At 33.9% G+C, this 18,386-nt stretch overlaps 1 protein-coding gene across 7 annotated transcripts in view; it reads left to right on the forward strand.

The window, feature by feature from the left end:
• The window catches only part of RUBCN (rubicon autophagy regulator), a 2,564,006-nt gene that overhangs the window by 937,226 nt on the left and 1,608,394 nt on the right, over nt 1-18,386 (forward strand). For all 7 annotated transcript variants that reach the window (XM_044070705.1, XM_044070707.1, XM_044070708.1 and 4 more), the window contains one exon: nt 14,717-14,832. In XM_044070705.1, the coding sequence (XP_043926640.1) occupies nt 14,717-14,832 (116 nt within the window). The remainder of the gene's footprint in view (nt 1-14,716; nt 14,833-18,386) is intronic.

The raw sequence follows: 18,386 nt of genomic DNA on the forward strand, positions 1-18,386 counted from the left end.
CCGAGGTAAACCAAACCCCTTGTATGCTTTTCTGATAGTCATTTTATCAAATATCTTAATTTTAAACATTTTGTTTAATTAATAAACTTTTTGTGCCTCTCGTTTGCTTAATAATGAGCTCTGTGCCCTTGTAATGCTCCATTTTACCTTTTTAATAAAATTCTTTTTGCAAGTTTTTATTACTTTGGTTTGTTTCTGGCCCTTTTTTGTACTCTGTTCATTTAGTGTACCTTCACTGTTAACTCTGCACCTCATAGCTCTAAAAAGCAGTAGTCTCTGGAATCCCGGTTCTGACACTATGTTCCTCATTTGGTCAGGATAAAACAGACGAACATTTGTGGGTTTGGTTCCGGCAGCTTTATTATATACAAACACATCAGAATTGAGGCTTAATAACTTAGATAAACATATAAACAAACTAGCTATCGTACTCGTACATGTTCAGCCTCTGGCTGCACTCTCTCAAAATGGCACTGAAGCTAGCACGTGCTTGCTATTTATATGCATGTGCTGTCCTTGGAAACCCTTCTTAAACATACAACACACACTGTTCTACATTTATAGTTTGCAGTTCATTACTGAAAACAGTTTTTCCCATACTAATAAACTCAACACTAGAGGTAACTATAGCAAGAGTAGACCAAAGAAGAAGCACTTGGGTTTTTGGAATTTTCTCAGGAGCATTAAATAAAACCAAAGATTTAGAAATATTGCATCTCTCTAACCATAGAGATTTTTTTGACGTTATTAATTTTTCTAAAAAAGGGGAGACTACTTCATATTCATATACCATACGTGTCCAGTCAGCTGTTGTTTCAGTCACATCTGCAGCATTTACTTTTATTTGATTTATACATAATTGTAATTTTGTTAGGAGTGACAAAAGCTTTGTGTGAGAATTTCCAAGTGAAAATTTTCCAATGTAATGAAGATATGTTTTTATATGTAGATTTTAATATTTTCTTTTTTTTCCCAACATCTTTATTAAATTTCCACATTTGACAAAGGCAATCTTACATGTATATAAATGAAAAACATACAAAATTATATCATTTTAGTTGTAAACAGTTTACATCACAGATACCATCAAAACAACTATAGTTGTAAACACTATAAATCACTTATAAACCTTCTAGTCATTGTCAGTTAAGTATTATATAGCTCATTCAAATCCTGCTGTTTAAACCTCGTTACTGCTCTGCATATAATTTTCCCACAGTTCCCATTTTTTATGCAGTTTGCTCCTTCCCTTTTCTAAAGATCCCAATTCCGGTTATTTTGTCTCTGTTACTATATTCACTACTTTTAGTAAAGTTGGTCTAGACTTTGATTTCCATTTTCTAGTAATTGTTTTCTTGGCAGCCACCATAATTGGACTCAGCAAGGCTTTACTATTTCTAGGTAATTCAGATTCTGTAGCATAACTCAAAAAATTGTCTCCCCAGTCAGTCCAATCTGCCCACCCAGCATCTCAGACATAGCAGCCCACAGGGAATCCCAAAAGTCTACCAGCTCATCACACCTCCAAAAAATATGTTCCCAGCTACCTCTTTCTTGCCCATTATACCTCCAGCATTTGCTATCCACCTGAGGAAAAATTCTTTGGAGTCTACATGGGGTATAAAAATACCTGTGCAAACATTTCCAGGCAAAGATCCTAAATCTTCTAGACTTTGTTGCATATTTGGGAGATGTACTTGTATCCCCCCATTTACTCTTTGTGAATTGCTTATCCAGTCTCACTTCCCAATCCCTTCTAAGCTCCTCTGATTGATTCTTGTAATTATCATGCAGTATTTTATATGCTTTACTAATTATTCCTTTTTTAGTGGCAGCTTCTGTTCTACATTCTATTAAAAACTCTACTAGTGCTGGTCTTTCATTTAGGAGCCCCCTATTTCTTTCCCTTTGCCTATACACTGATATCAATCCTTGATAGGGAAGGCAATCTCTAACCTGCAGTCCAGATATATTTTTGGCCTTTTCCCATTCTATTACCTTTCATTTTCTAGTTATTTGCTCTCAATACCGTGGTTCCTTTGCCAATTTTCTCCAATAAATTCCAGCCCCCCTCTTGCCTATTATTTGTATCCCTGACCACAGTCAACCCTATCGGCAAAATCTCTTTTCTGCATCCTCGCACTGATTTGGTTCTTAGAATACTCCCTGCTATTTTATGTAGATAATGCTCTGTATGATTTTGGTTGTTCTCCTTAAGCATATGCATCCAAAATCCCACTCTCTCCTCATAAGAGTCTTAACTGTGTTGCTTTAAAATACCTCCTCAAATTAGGTAATCCTAGTCCATCTTGGTCTGTTGGTGGAATCAGCTTATCCCACTTGACCCTTGCTGTCTTGACGTCCCAGATAAAATCCTTCAACTCTTAATTGCTGTCCACAGTTTCTCCTCCGGTTGATAAAAGTATGCCTGATCTGTACATAAGACTAAAGGGACTAAAAACATTTTAATGGCTTATATCTTAGTATCCATATAACAAAACTTCCAGTTTCTCAATTTTTATATTATCTTCTGTTTAGTCTCTTCCCACATATTTTTAGCTGCCACCACAGAGTCATTTCTAATCCATACTCCTAAATACTTCATTTTATCATGTACCCATAAATATGGATATTGTTGGACCAATTCGTGTGTGGGTACATAATTTCTCTCTACTGGCTTTGTTTTAGTGTCATTAATTTTCTATCCCAAGAAGATATGAAACTATCTTAAAATGTTCCACGACACTGTAATGTCCCTTTCTGGTTTTGCCATGTACAGAATAATATCATCTGCAAATAGAGCCAGCTCTTCCTGACTACCATAGCAATTATATCCTTAATTTCTGAGTCCCTTATTTTCTTTGCCAGTGGTTCTAAATATAATGCAAACAACAAAGGAGAAACCGGACAACCCTGCCTGGTTCCTCTACTCAGGCAAAAATTATCGGAGAGGACCCTACCCACTTTAATTCGTGCCTAGATTTTAATATTTTCTTGCATTCTTCAGAGAAGTCTTCATTATTAATTTTTGAGGAGTAGTTCCAGTAGAAATTGTCTAAATATGTGAAATCTAACTTTAAGAATTTTATAAATTTGTGACAAAAATGATTTATTTTTCATTGCATTATTATTTATTAAAAATCCAATAATTTAGAGAAAAAATTCATATCTATATTAAATATCGTATTTATTTCTGTGTTTACAAATTCTCTAAATATTTGTAAAATTAACCAATTTTTAGAATCTTGATTGTATTTGGACCTTAAATTTTCAACAGTATATATATATATCCGTACCATTTAAGAATTTATGCCAATAAATTAAATTACTTTGTTGTCTTAATACTAATAATTTTGTTGAAGTCATGAATTTCTAAGCAGTCATTTGTATGAGCAGTTTGAAATGTAGAAAATATTAAGTCTTTAATACAATGGTTATAACGTGAACTTTTGGAAGGAGGCAGTGATGTTACTTAAATAGGGAATTCGAGAAGAGGGTGTAATTCCATTTATGCAAAAATCTTTTAATAACCAGACATAACTATTAGGGACTATTTGTTTATGACTGGTTATGATATATTTATTATTTACTAATAATAGTTCTTGATTGTTTCCATTTAAAGTCATAAGAGGAATTTATCCATAATGCTGTAACTTTTACATTTGTTGAAGTTGCATACATTTGAATATCAGGGGATCCTATTCTGCCATTATCCCAACCTTTTCTGTGCCAATCAAAGGAAACTCATGGTTGATTAGGATGAAAAAAAAGTAGAATAGTATATATCTTCATCATTTTGTGGGTGGAGTTAGTACTAAATATTGTGAGGCAAACAGTATTTTAAGGAGAATTACCATCTTAATAAGCATTAATCATTCTTCCATGGTAAAGAAGAATTTGTTCCTGTTTGTGACTAAACTTAAAGTTTCATCAACACCCTGTTAAAAGTTTGTTTAATTTCTTTACTATTAGACATAATGGTTATACCAAGGTATTTCATTTGATTGCCATTCCAGTTGAGTTAGAATATTTTTGTATTGATTTTTTAACTTTTTATTAATTAATGTACTTGTTTTTTGATTAAATCTTAGATTTGAGATTTCTTCAAACTGACTTATAGAACTAATTATGTGTGCTAAAGAATTTTATTTCGTATTGTTAGTAAAATATCATCAGCAAAGAGCTGAATCTTTACTTTGAAATCTTCTTTTATTTTGATACGGTTAATGTTCTTATTAGATCTAATAGTATTAGCAAAGGGTTCTATAGCTAATGCAAAAAGTAAAGGTGATAATGGAGAGCCTTGGTTAGTGCCTTTTTGTAATTAAAGGAATTAAAAATTAAGGAAAAGAACCTATTGTAACAGCACAAGAGTGATCGTTTAACTCTGAAATTAATGCAATTAGCTCAGGTGAGAAATTATACACTTTAAGTGTTTTAAACAGGTACGACCAATTAACTGAGTTAATAGCCTTATCTAAATCGAAAGTAAAGATAGAAAGTTCTTTTTTATTTGCATTGTTAATGTAATTATTATTATTATATTATCCTGTACTTGTCTTTTTAAAATAAACTCAGTTTGATTATTGTTAATTAGTTTAGGGTTAAGTAGATTAATTCTTTTAGCTAAAATGGACATCTTATAGTCCACATTTAAAAGCAAAATAGGGTCTGTATGATGATCATTTTTTAGGATCCTTGTCTTGTTTTAAAATAGGTGATATAAGGGAATGTTTTCATGGTAGGGGACTTCAGTGTTTTTTATTTCTCTATATATAGGCCTTATCAAATATTTTAACTGCATCATCCAGTAGTCTTTTAGGGCAGACCATCATCCGGGCCTGAATGATAAGGTCCAGATTAAACCATTCCTTAGAAAAAGGAAATTACGGGTGCCTGAACATTAGGATTGTTATTTCATATACACTTGTTAGGTTCAAAACCAGTAATAGGTACATTTGGAGTTTTGACAAAAAGTATTTACCTGTTTTGAGTGTAAGTGGGTGCATAGATTTGTGTGTATAATACCCTTTAGAGAGGTAAAAACACATAGTGTCATTTTTGAATGCAGCCATTTAATTTATGTGATATGTTTATCATCGGTCCCGTGTATTTCATATACATATACATAAATACAGCCTTTTAATGTTATAATTATAGCTTCTATGATCTGTTTGAGCTACGTTAACTCACAAGCCTATGCAGATATAAATGTTTGTTATATCTCTCAATCTATTATTATTTTCAAACCTTTACACTTATATGAACCACAACGCTGTGTAACACTCAGTTTTATTTGTGTTTTTGTTGTTTATTAAATGTTATACTGTTTATGCATTGTGCGTTATCAAATGTATTAATTAAAACTTACATACAAGGGATATCATATCTATTCATATTATAAGGCATACCTTATGCCATTTGAATATGCCATTTGAATCATTGCACCACTGAGTTTTTATAGATATTCTACATTTTTTTTATATATTTTACATATATTACTTCATATTCTCAATATATATTAAATATTTTTGTATATTTTTTTTATATATTTATTTTATTTTTTTTTTTAGATTTTATTTTGGCCATTTTAATAGTTGAATGTGACGATAGACTGATAATGTAAATTGCGTTGAATCAATGACTGACTAAAGATGTTAAATAATTTCTTTAACTCTTTTGCACATTAATGTCATAATATATATATACCTATATACTATGATGATACACGAAAGATCTAATGATGTGATGCACACCCGTGAAGATGTTTGTTTTATGTACAGATTTTGAGATAAAAGTAGTTTTTTAGAGTTGAGTTTGTAAAAATTTTGATGATGATGTTACTGAAACTGTGATTTGATTTTTTGCGCTTAATGACGAATAGTTTAATGTTGTTAAATCCGGTTATGTCGGAAACTCTGTGTGTTTTAGTTTTAGTTTTTTTTAACAGACAGCATAGTTTTTAAATAGGTGGGTTTGATGTTTGTGTATTTTATCACTTATTATACAGTCTGAAGAAGCGTTACAAAGCGAAAGCTTGTTTGTAAAAAAGATTTATACCCACATTGCTGTTTTGAAGCGCGTGGTGAAACGCTTGATAGAAAAGAAGGATTTGAAAAGTGTGGTTGATTGTGCCGTAGTACACCAGCACACGTTGTTTTTGGTTATTGCTTGTTCGATTTTGCTGGTGTTTTACCCCTAATCTTGGAGTGACTTTTTGACATTTATAGGTCTGGTATAAGACCATCTAAATCCAGCGCCTTATTTTTTTTTTACTTTAGCAGAAATAAAAGGTCAAATAAAGTGAATGTGTATCATTTTTTAATTTGTTCACTTGTTTTATTATTTACATTTTCCCTTAGAAAAAATGTCAACACTATCATCATTATCTAGGTTATTTGTATTATTTATATTTTCATAAAATATTTTAAAGCCTTCAAGAATACTTTTAATATCTGCTCTTCTTTTTTATTATTTATATGTGTTATAATTTCTTTGATATGATTTAGTTTATTTTCTTTGATCTAAGAGCAAGTTTATGCAAGATTAAAGGGTTTACTGAATATACTTGAAGATTTAAGTTGTTCCAGGTTTATTGAAACTTTATGATTTTGAATTTAAACATATTTTGTATTTAAGTTTTTAAGTTTAGACTGACTGATGATGTCATTTCGTTTTAGATTTAACTTTAGTGTGTCTATTTTGGCCTGTAGTGTATTCAGTTCTTTGTCCCATTCTCTTGTTTTACTAATGTAACAGCTTGTAACTCTTCCATTTAAGTATCCCTTAAGTGACTCCAACAGGACAATGTCAAATACTTCACCATTCATGTTTATTTCTAGGAAATGGTGATCTCTTTTAATGTACCAAACCTTGAATCCTTTTATTTTAATAATGTATGCTGGTAATCTCCTGTGATGTATTAAACTGTCAGTTTTTAATATAATAATAAAGATTATAGCAATATGGTCTGATAATGGACATGAAACTATTGAAACTCCTCTGATATGTGATAAGTTTGTTTGATAAAAAATTATCAATATTTGTTTTTCCTTATCTGTATAAAATAATGAGTAAATTGAATGAGTTTTCCTTAGCCTCCTATATAAATCCTTTAAATTCATTAGATTTACAAAATTTGTTAATTGTTTGGCTGAAGATGTGATTCTCAGCTTTCTGTCAGCAGTGGAATTTGTCTGATAAAAACAATTAAAATCACCAGACGTTATAACTGTACCTTTCATTTAATAGGCTATAGTGTCTAAGTATTTTTTTAAGCTTTAGCACCAACCCCTGGGACCCAATAAGAGTTCACCAATGTATATTGTTTTCTCCTCCACTGAATTATAATAATGCTTAACGTACCATTTTTATCAACATAGGCATCTTTTACTGTAGGCATTACTGGTGAGTTCTTTTATAAAATGAGGGTAACTCTTTCAGATTTAAAGCCAGAACATGCTAAAACCAAATAATTATTTAATGAAAGTTTATTTACATCTTTATTAAGTAAATGTGTTTCTTGTAGAAATACTATTTGAGCTTTATGTAATTGCAAATCTTTGAAGAGATTCCCTCTCTTTACTAGATTATTCAGTATATTAATATTAATAGGTATGGATTTAAAATCAGACATTTATGTAAGAGAAAAAAACACAGGTATAATGAAATCACATTTATGTACAGAACTTACAACCATATGAAATCTTCAGGTATGGACAAAACTTCTGAAACAAATAAAAAAACTAATGATATAGCACTAAAACATTGTACCATCTCTCCATTAGACTAACACTTAGCTCATGCTTCTGATTCATATTAATGTGTCTCATATTTTTAGTATGCATCATCTTAAAAAAAAAAAAACATCAGTGAGTTATTATGAATAAGAAACTCTAAACAGGTGTTCAGAATTTTTATTATAAGTTGACTAAGCTGAATATCTCTACAGTCATCTTTGCCCTGTACCTGTCATTGTCTCCCTGATCTGTTATAGGGAGAAGGTCAGTTGTTATTTTCGTATGCATTAATTTAAAGATGATTTTATATTTTTTCTGTTTTATTTATTATGTGTAAAGTTGTTTATGGGATCATAAGTTCATCAATTAGTACCAGGCTAACTGTCCTTGTGGGCTGTATTCCAAGCCCTGCCAATTATCTCATGTGAGAATCGAACCCTGCACCTTGTGCCTATAAGGTGAACACCTTAACCACTATGCCAAACTCCCACCCTTTTAGACATAATTATATTCTTTATCTATGTATATATTTACTTATTCTGGTGTATTTCTGTTGCTGTTTGTATACTATATGTTACTATATTCTTAGGTTTTATATTTTAGCTGTATTCCTAGTGTATCATGTAATAGAATATTTACCCTTTTATATTTGATATTCTTTAATCTAGTACTATATCTAAACATCTTCCCTTTTAACTCATTTACTCCAATAGAGCTTAGAATGTTTGCCCTGTAACTTGCAGTGGGCGGAGCCTAAGCCTTTTGACAGAGTCGAATTATGTCCTCACATTTCAAACAAATGTTCATATCTCTGGAACCATAGGGTTTATGAAAAAAATATAAATGACAAACTCTTCAGCACAAACTATTTTTATAGTGTACTATTCCTTAGGTTGTATGTCAAACAGAATTTTATATGCCAGAACAAACGCAATAATAATTACATTTGTAATATTTTGTAAACAACTTACAATATCTCAGTAACCACACAAGTTACATACATACTGTCAGCAGTACTTTATTCATCTAGCTGAAAGTTTCCATATGAGGCTAAGGAGTCCTTTTTGTTACTTGTTGTTGAGATATTTAGAAAAATGTGAAAATTATATCTATATATATTAATATCATAAAAACAGTTAATGTCTGTCTACCTGCACTAGACAGAGGTCAAATATTAATGCAGTTGAGTTTGCCGTTGTGTAAGCTTGAAGATGAAATCTTTTAAAGTCTTGTACATAGTATGGTTTTGAAATTATTGATGTAAATATGAGCATGCAATATTTGACACCTAGAGGCATCAGTAGGGGTTAACTGCAGATGCACCTGGAGGCATCACTTGGATGATGGATTGAGTTAAGATTCAAACTTCCCATAATAAATTGTTCTGAGTTATTAAGTTTTGTTATCCTTAAAGAGAGACGATAACAGAGAAACAAAATCCTAATTTTTTTAATCAGACATGTCATTCTGTATCCTTTTAGTATACAGCGAGCATTCAGAACTATTTAATAAATGATAGTGATTATAGAAAGCAATTTACTATGTTTTGCTTATCTAACTTGTATTTATTGACATCTTAGCTTATGATTCAAAATATTATGATTATTTACTTTTAGACAGGAAGAAGTAACCTGGAGAGTTATTAGAATTTTCAGAATTCCCTCTGCATCACAAAATGACTCTAAGGTGCTTCAAACTAGTCCTCATGACAGTGGCTTGCAAATGAACAGTTTATCAGCTACAATTCACACAGAAACATTCATGAGTGAATCCAGGCCATCTCTGCATTATACATCAGTCCCTCAAACCTTTCCAAGCCACCAAAAAAAAAAAACAAACAAAAAAATTCAAAGTATTTTAATCACTAAAAAGATAATGTATTTAAAGAAATAACATTTAATGATTCAGTAAGCACACTTTGTATGATATGTTAATATCAAGTAGACTGTCATTTTTAAAGGAGACACTGCAAAAGAACAGTTATGTGTGACCTATGTTTAACTTGTAAAAGTGTGAATGTTACTCTAATTATTTGATAACATTCCAGTAATAACTTTCATATATATATATATATATATATATATATATATATATATATGTAAGAAACTTTATTTTTTATATTTTATTACATAGCACAACTTTCTTGAGCTATTGCATGTCAAGTATACTAAAAGTAGCAAGCATTCAGAACTATGCAATAACTGGTTTAGAATGACATCCACTGTCTTTTGCTTATTATTTAACTAGTACTTTTTGACATCTTAGCATGTGATTCAAAATATTATGATTATTTACTTTTAGACAGGAAGAAGTAAGCTGGACAGTTCTTTGAATTTTGGGAACTCCCACAGCATCACAAAAGTGCTCCTGACTCTTAAGTTGTTTCAAGCTGTTTTTCATGACAAGGACTTGAAAATGAACAGTCCGTCAGTTACAATTTACACAAAAACCATCTCAAAGTATCAGAACCACTAAAAAGCTATTACACTCAAAGAAGTAACATTTAATGATTCAGCAAGCACTATTTGCATGAGATGTTTAACATAAATCAGACTGTCATTTTTTAAAGGAGACATGACATATAAACTTACTTTAAAAGAATGACGGTTATGGGTGATTCAGATTTAACTTGTAAAAGTGTGAATGTTACTCTAATTATTTGATATCATTCTAATAACTTTTATATATGTAAAAAGCTATATTTTTTAGTTTGTTTATAACATAGCATGTCTTTCCTGGGTGCTATTGCATGTCAAGTGTAGTATCTGTAGGCCACTTCTAGACCATTTTAAGAACCCAGAATGTAACTTAACATGCCTCTTCAATGTCTTTTGTTGCATCTTGTATTATATTTAATACTATGTTACTCAACTATGCCGACATATCAGAAAGTGTGCCACCTAAGATCTGATGTCAATCTTCATTCATTCAAGACAATTTTAAAGAGGAATGTAAAAAGTAAATTGATGTGATGACTGAATCTCTTAAACAACAGTCACAAATTTTGAGTATAGAAGAGGAGATGTCTGATTTTGATGGAAGATTACTTGAAAATGAGAACAACACTGAATTTCTTCTGAAACAAAACTTATTCCAGGAAAAAAAATGGAAGACTTAGAGAACAGGTCTAGAAGGAATAACATCAGGATTTATGGGATTCCTGAAAAAGAATAGGGAGACAGTATGATTCATTGTCTTAATACCTGGCTGCCTAAAAGTGAACCTGCCTGAAGCTTTTTCCTTTGGCATCAAAAGGGCACATAGATCACTTTCTAACTCATCTTTAAAAAAAACCACTAAGGTCAATAATTCAGTGATATTAAGAGTTTTTGAAATACTGAAATAACCACCGCTAATCCAGGAAACACCAGCGATAACCACTATGACCACAGAATGAATGAGTTCAGTAATCCAAGACCAAAAAGGAGCAGGCACGCTGAAGTAAAAAGAGAATTTATTTAAGCCAAACACTAATCTTTTCGTCGGCGCACTGCACCAACTTCATCAGAAAAAACAAAACTCGCACCATTGCACTAATTCTCTTAATATACAGACACTTAAAGAACACCCCCCTTTTTTTTTGCACTATTTAAAGGCACCAATACAAAATAAGATCAAATGGCAATAACGTGATTAAATATATAAATTAAAATGAAAACAAAAACAGTAACAATGTATAAATACCTAAAACATTTGTAAAATAAGTATATTTGATCTTATTTTGTAGTGTGCAAAAAAAGTGTGTGTGTTAAAGTAGTGTCTGTATATTAAGATAATTGAGAAATGCGTAGTTTTGTTTTTTTTGTGATGCGAAGTTGCAGTAAGCAACTTAAAGTTTGCTGGCAGTAAATTTCTTTTTTACGCTTTCTTTGCCTACTTGGTCTTGGATTACTGAATTCATCATTCTGTCTGTGGTATCAGTTAAGCTGGTGTTTCCTGGATTAGCGGCGGTGGTTATGGTTATTTTTTTTTTTTTGTTTTTTTTTATTATTTATTTAAGGTCAGATAAGGCTTTAGTCTTTAAAGTCTTAAAAGACAAAGCTCTAATTTAAAAATTAAAAAAATACTAAAAGATTTGACAATAACTATTTCAACATTAGTAACATTAGTGATGTCAAAGAGAATGAGCTTGTTAAAAAAGCTTTAAAGAAACATTAAAAGCACAGTTTTGTTTTGTTTCCCAGCATGAGATTAACCTTCAGAAGGAGAAAGAAGATTAACACCTTTGAAGATACAGTGACTTTTATACAGAAAAATAAAACTTAGGGGAAAAAGAAATGTACTGAAAATATATATATATTTTGAAAGAGAGATGCAACAAGAGATGGTTTTGTTAATTAAAAGACAAGAAACAGTAGCGAAATGAACAGGTTTACTTTTTAAGGTAAATCATTTATTTTTTTTTCTTCTTTTCTTTCTTTTTTTTCATCTTTCCTCTACTTCAAATGGTTACTAGTTCCCTTTTAAAATATTATTTGTTGTTTCTTAGCTGTGTAGGGAAATTAAAGCCACTTTCATTTTTATTTTTTAGAAAGAAACTATTCATTTATTTATTTTTTATTTTTTTTATTGAAAAAAAAAAAGTTATGTTCTCACCATAACGCTCCATCAAGAACTGACTCATAATAAAAACATGCTTGCACCAGCCAAAAACTCGAGATAAGGTTACACATAGTGCCTCTCTCCCTTCCCTTCAGCAGAGTGGCATTGTCATGAGACTTCCCTGTATTTGATTGTGCGACTTTGTGGTCCCGTTCAAGTCTTCCTTCATCAGTACTCCAGTTGTTGCTTCTAGGGGTGAAGGAAGGAAAACCCTGTCTGCTGTCATTTTTTTACTTTCACTCCTCAACCATTCTATACCAGGAATCAGAGAAGTGGAAAGATGTTGTTCAAGAAGTCCAGGTCCTTTCGGGAAACTCCATCTCCTCCTACAGCCACACAGAGGGAGGGGGCCCTAGGGACTAGCTAGGTAGACACACATCACACAGTACAATTGAAACTGCAAGGATTCTGATTCTATGTGTTTAGACACAATTGGCCTTACACCACCCCACCAAAGTGTCTGCAAGCCACCATACACACTACACCTAAAACTGGCAGAAATCTTGGTGAAGGTTCAGGAACAGGCCTGTCTTGTGTAAAGTGTTCAGTCATTTTTTCTACAAAAAAAAGAGTATCCCTTCGACTAACTCCCCCCTTCTACCTAAAGTTGTCTAACAAAGGAGAATATTATTTGTTTTTGTTGGACTGCATAGACAATTACGCTTTTTGGACAGGACTAATCATTTAGAAAAAATCGACCACCTGTTCCTGTCTTTTTTCTTTCCAAAAAATTTAGCAAGCCAGTTTTTTCAAAGCCTTTGTCAAAATTGTTGAGAACAAGATCAGTCCACTTCAGTAGCCTTTTTCTCGGGGAGCTCTATGGCTGACACATTTCAGCCTAGCCATGGAAGCTACCTACTACTTTATCATTCTCTCACAAATTGGGATAGGTCTCCAGGAAGAGCATCCTTTGGCCGTTATGTTACCCAAACATTCCATCTGTGTTGTAGATCTTCTCATTCACTGACATCATCCCTCCCTCCTACCCCCTCCAAAAGACCTGGTCCAGAACTACTTCTGGTTTCTCTGATAGGGCCTGAAGGAGGAAGACTATGGGGTAACCTTAGCTTGAGAGTTTCTGGCTGGCACATGCTTGTTATTCTGTTTTTTCCTTCCCGGAGTGTTTTTGTTTCAGAAGAAATTCAGTGTTGTTCTCATTTTCAAGTAATCCATCTTTATAATGCCTTTACACTGTCCTTCCTTCCATTTTTTTCGGTATTCTGGGGGCTTTTCTGATGTACTATGCCCCAGTACATTAGTGCTTTGGAAAGGAAGCATCGGAGAAAAGAAGGTCTCCGTTGCTCCTTTTTTTTTTTTTTTTTTTTTTTAAAATAAAAAAGGTTTCGAACAGTTTAGGGGTAAGAGAATGGCAGAGTGGAGGAAATATAAAGACGCGTTTTTAGTTTTAAATAACGTACCTGATTTTCGTACTATTTTCTCCATCGTGTGTCTCTCGTATGTCCGGAGTCCATATTACAGGTTTTTATTTTTGTTTAAAAAAAAAATAATAATAACAATAAATAAAACTTACAGAATATAACAGTGGAAAAAAAGTCTGAGTGACCGGACCTTTTTCCATTGGTATATTCTCAGATTTACAATGGGCACTCTGGTTGGGCTGGCCAATCAGCATGCTCGTTTTAGAATATTACTGGCCATTCATTGTATAATTTGCCTATACACATGCTTATAGTTTGGTGTAAAGTGTAATAAATGATTTACTGTGCTTATGTGCATATAAAGTCAGCTCATCATGGTTATTTAATGGCATACGTGTTATAGATCACAGCCATTATGAAGCAAAACATTTTGTAGTAGATGTACATGATGATATGATGTGACATGTACGGCTGGTTAACATGTCTCAGATTGATGTAATTCAGATCAGTTGTAGCAGAAAATTATAGGCAGTTCTGCATACTGTGCCTACAGGAACTGTGAGATTGTGTATTTACAAGCAAACTTGAACATGGGAATGTAATATTCTTGGAGTGATAAGAAAGTTTTATCTGTGATATAAAAGTGGCTAAGGACCAAGTTTAGAATAGTATTTGTGTGCTTTAAGCATCCTTTGAATCTGAACTAGTTACATGCTATTATTGCCCTACTGCTGCCCACACATGGGATTGTGATACTGCTCTGTGTAATGTGGTGCCAAATACTAAGACCAGTGGGTATAATTCATGTTTGGTGATTTCTTTTCTTGCAGTATATTTTTATGTTTTGTTTTCATGCGGAGTTAATCACCCTTGAGATTAAACTGATTGTACCTTCTTAGGTGCACTGTCTTTTAGCTTATATATTACCAGAGAAAAGCTAACTACAGGTCACACAGAATAAAAACACAGCTTTTTTTTTACTTTTGTGTTTTTCAGAAGGTGTGAACTATATTAATTCTCCAGATGGAATGTTCCGCAGACCCTCTGAAGGTCAGTCCCTCATGAGCTACCTGGCTGAACAGGACTTTGGCAGCTGTGCTGACTTGGAGAAGGTAAGGAAAAACATATAATTTGATGTTGTTAAATTTATATATTTTTTTCTTAATGTATTGTGGACTATGTTTTGGATTTTTGGGGATCTAGATAATTGTCATTGATTATTATTATTATTATTATCATTTTTTTATTGGTTCAGCCAGAGATGTCTGCATTCTGTTATACTTTTTTATTGGGTTCATAGTCAAGATCAGTGCAGCAGCCTAGATGAAAGGAAGCTGATTGAAGAAGCCCTGTGATGAAATGTTATTTTCAGCTGCCTTTCTCCTGTATGTTCTTCACCTTGTTCAAGCTGTATTTAAATACCATCTTATATGTCCCATTACATTTCCAATAGTTTATTCCACGTCCCTGTCACCATCTCTATAACAAGTATTCCTTTGGGAGATGCAAGACCCAAGTATGATTGTTTTCAGCTACATCCTCATCTTTACTTTGTCTTAGTTCCAGACCCTTTCCAGTTTTCTGTGAATCCTTGTGTTCCTTCACATTTCTCCTTCCGCTGAATTGTATGTGCGTCATCTTTCCAATATTAGACTATACGTCAACAATGCAGTATTTGCGATTTATCTGTGCACCCACTTCTTGGCTTGTTGATCTTTTCTCTGAAATGCTTGCTCTCTCTAAGACCAAGAACACTGCATCAGTGGGCCTAGACTATATCCCAGGATGCCTTCTAAATAATGAAACATGACCTATCAGGGGCCGCTGGAATTGCTATTTAACTGTAGCCTCCAAACAGGCTTTGTGCCTAATGAATGTAGAAAGGCAACAGTCATCCCTCTGTACAACAGTGGGCCATCTACAGACCCTGGAAACTACAGACTCATAAGTCACACTAGTGTTGTATGTACAACCATAGAAAGAATTATCATGGAGATGATATAGTAAACCTACAGACACTGGACCCAACCCAGTTTGGTTTTGTCAAGGGCAGATCATGCCTACTCAACCTGGTGGACTTCTTTGAGAAGGTCACTAAAGCAATGGATAAGGGCAAAATAGTTCACACTGCCTACCTTGACTTGGCCAAGGCATGTGACACAATACCCCACTTGGGTATTGTTGAGAAACTCATGAGGTTAGGTACAAACCCGTATGTAACATGGTGGATAGCCAACTGGCTCACAGGACCCAGGAAGTTAGAATTGGGGAGTCCACCTCTATAAAGAGGACAGCCACAAGTGGAGTCCCTTGGACTGCTCCTTTTTGGTATTTACTTCTCCGAAGTCAAGGCCAATGTCAGTGGTCTCTGGCTGTCTAAATTTGCAGGTGATTGCAAATTAGGGGCCGTCATTGAATCTCACACTGAGACAAATGTTCTCCAGTACAACTGGTATCAGAACCATGGGCTAAAACTAAATGCCAAGAAATGCATAATAGTAGGCTTTGGGAAGTCATCCATCCCTGGTAACGGTCATATTGACAACACACCCCTTAGAGTTAACCCAGTAGTCAGGGTCTTCGGGACACACATAGATAATAATCTAGCCTTTGAGCATCACATCTCTGTAGTAGTGAGGAAATCATTCTATGTTGCGCAACTTATAAACAAAGGTATGGCATCTAAGTCCAAGGAAGTCCTTGTTCCACTGTATTTAGCATTCATCAGACCTGTCATTGAGTAAAATGCCCCCTTTGGTATGTACCTAACCAGGCATATCTAACAAATGGAGCATCCACAGATGTTCCTCACTAAAACAATACAGGGTGTAAGTAATATGTCCCATACAGACTTCCTCAAGGTCCTATACCTGTATTCTGTCTCTTGCATGCTTTTGAGGGGAGATCTGTGCTTGGCATACAGGGCATTGTCAGACCCCACTCTGGACCTCCTGCATATCCAGAAAACAAACAGCATTAGAATTACCCATTCTAAAGACTTAAACCTTGCCTGTAATATAAATAGGACCTGCTGTGAAAGATAGGTATGCATCCCAGAGACTACCCTGTCTATGGAACAGGCTCCCCATCCATGTGAAGCAGAGTTCCTCCCTAACCCAGTTCAAGTGAAACTTGAGCAATTGGATGGGAAACCAGAAATTCATCCCTGGTTTGGCTCCTATGTCTCTAATGTACACAGGTAACCTGTAAAGGATTCATCTCCCAGGCCCATGCTTACACTTATCAAGAGTATCAGAACTTGACAGGGATTTGGGATGCATGGCTAGGCCTAAAAAGGCCCTTGTGTTTGTTAGCCCACTAAACACCTATGAATCTGTAAGTGTCTGCTGCCCTCCAGGTATGGCCTTTTTAGCGACATACAGAGTGGACAAATACCTGCCCTCCCCTCTTTGCCACACAGTGTTTTGTAGTATTCACCACAACTTAACTTTCTCTGTGTTTGGATGACTGATTTTAGGAGAAATTGCTTCTAAATGTCTTCATCCTCCTCACCCTTCCCTGGATCCATTCTTCCCTAGTCTGTGTTTTGTAACTGGATCCTTCCTCTCAAGTGCAGAATGTTGCACCTGTTTTAACTAAGTTGTGTGTGCTGTCTCTTTCTATCATGCTGTCTTTATCAGATTCCATTTTAAGGTTTACTCCTATTCCTTGTCAAACACCAGTCATAATACCATTAGGAAACAGTTTGATCTGCTGTCTTTTCCATTAGATGCAAATGTATTAAACAACAATTGTTTCTTAGATCCACGTAGCATTCTGACAATTTATGTCTTCCCAAAAGAAGACTGTCCCTAATCACTGCTGTTTACATTTAAACATTTTTATGTGAGACTGTAAGTTCTGTATCCTCATATTCTTTTTTTACAGCATTTTATCAAAGATGCATTATCTCCTTTAGGTTCCATCCATACCTCTCAACCGTACCGAGTTTCACAGTATTTACCAGTTTTAAAGACAAAATAATGGGGTGCCACAAATTCCGGAGTGGCCTCTTTAATTCCCGATTTTTTTGTTTTGCTTTGCTTTGTGTTAATACAATTTTAAATTTGTGGCTGACATCATCACGCATCACTAGCCTACAGGGGTGTGCGTGATGACATCAGCTTCGTTAGACTTGACTCTGTCAGATTGGAGAGAATATAGCAGCAGTGGGTAGTGGCAGCTGTGAAAATTAAGTTTCAGTCTGCTGTGCTTAGCACTCACACATGCCATGGGCTCCCAGGTAAGAAACAGGACGTTCCGCTTTCTATTTCAGAATCAAAAGAGTCATTGGTAGCAGTAGTGTATTATTAGCTGTTAGCTTATCAATTACGCTTGGCCTCTATTTTATTTAAGCAGAGTGAGTGGTTGATTGCAGAGTGGCACTGGTTCATGGAATCATGGTTCATTCATTATTTTATTAACCAGTTCATTATTTTATTTAAGCAGTCTATTACTCTTGGTGTTATTTAAGGAAAGTGGTTTAAGGTAGGGTGTGTGTGTGTGTTTGTGTGTGTGTGTGTGTGTGTGTGTGTGTGTGTGTGTGTGTGTGTACTGTGGTTAGCTGTTAACGAGCTTTCTAATTTAAATCTATGTTTGGCCTTGGTGTTATTTAAGCAAACGCTTGACCTTATTTTATTTAAGTGTTCAGTTCGTTGGTTTTGCA

This window comes from Protopterus annectens, chromosome 4.part1 (assembly GCF_019279795.1).
Source record: "Protopterus annectens isolate FY-2018-M chromosome 4.part1, PAN1.0, whole genome shotgun sequence".
NCBI classification, from domain to species: Eukaryota; Metazoa; Chordata; order Ceratodontiformes; family Protopteridae; genus Protopterus; species Protopterus annectens.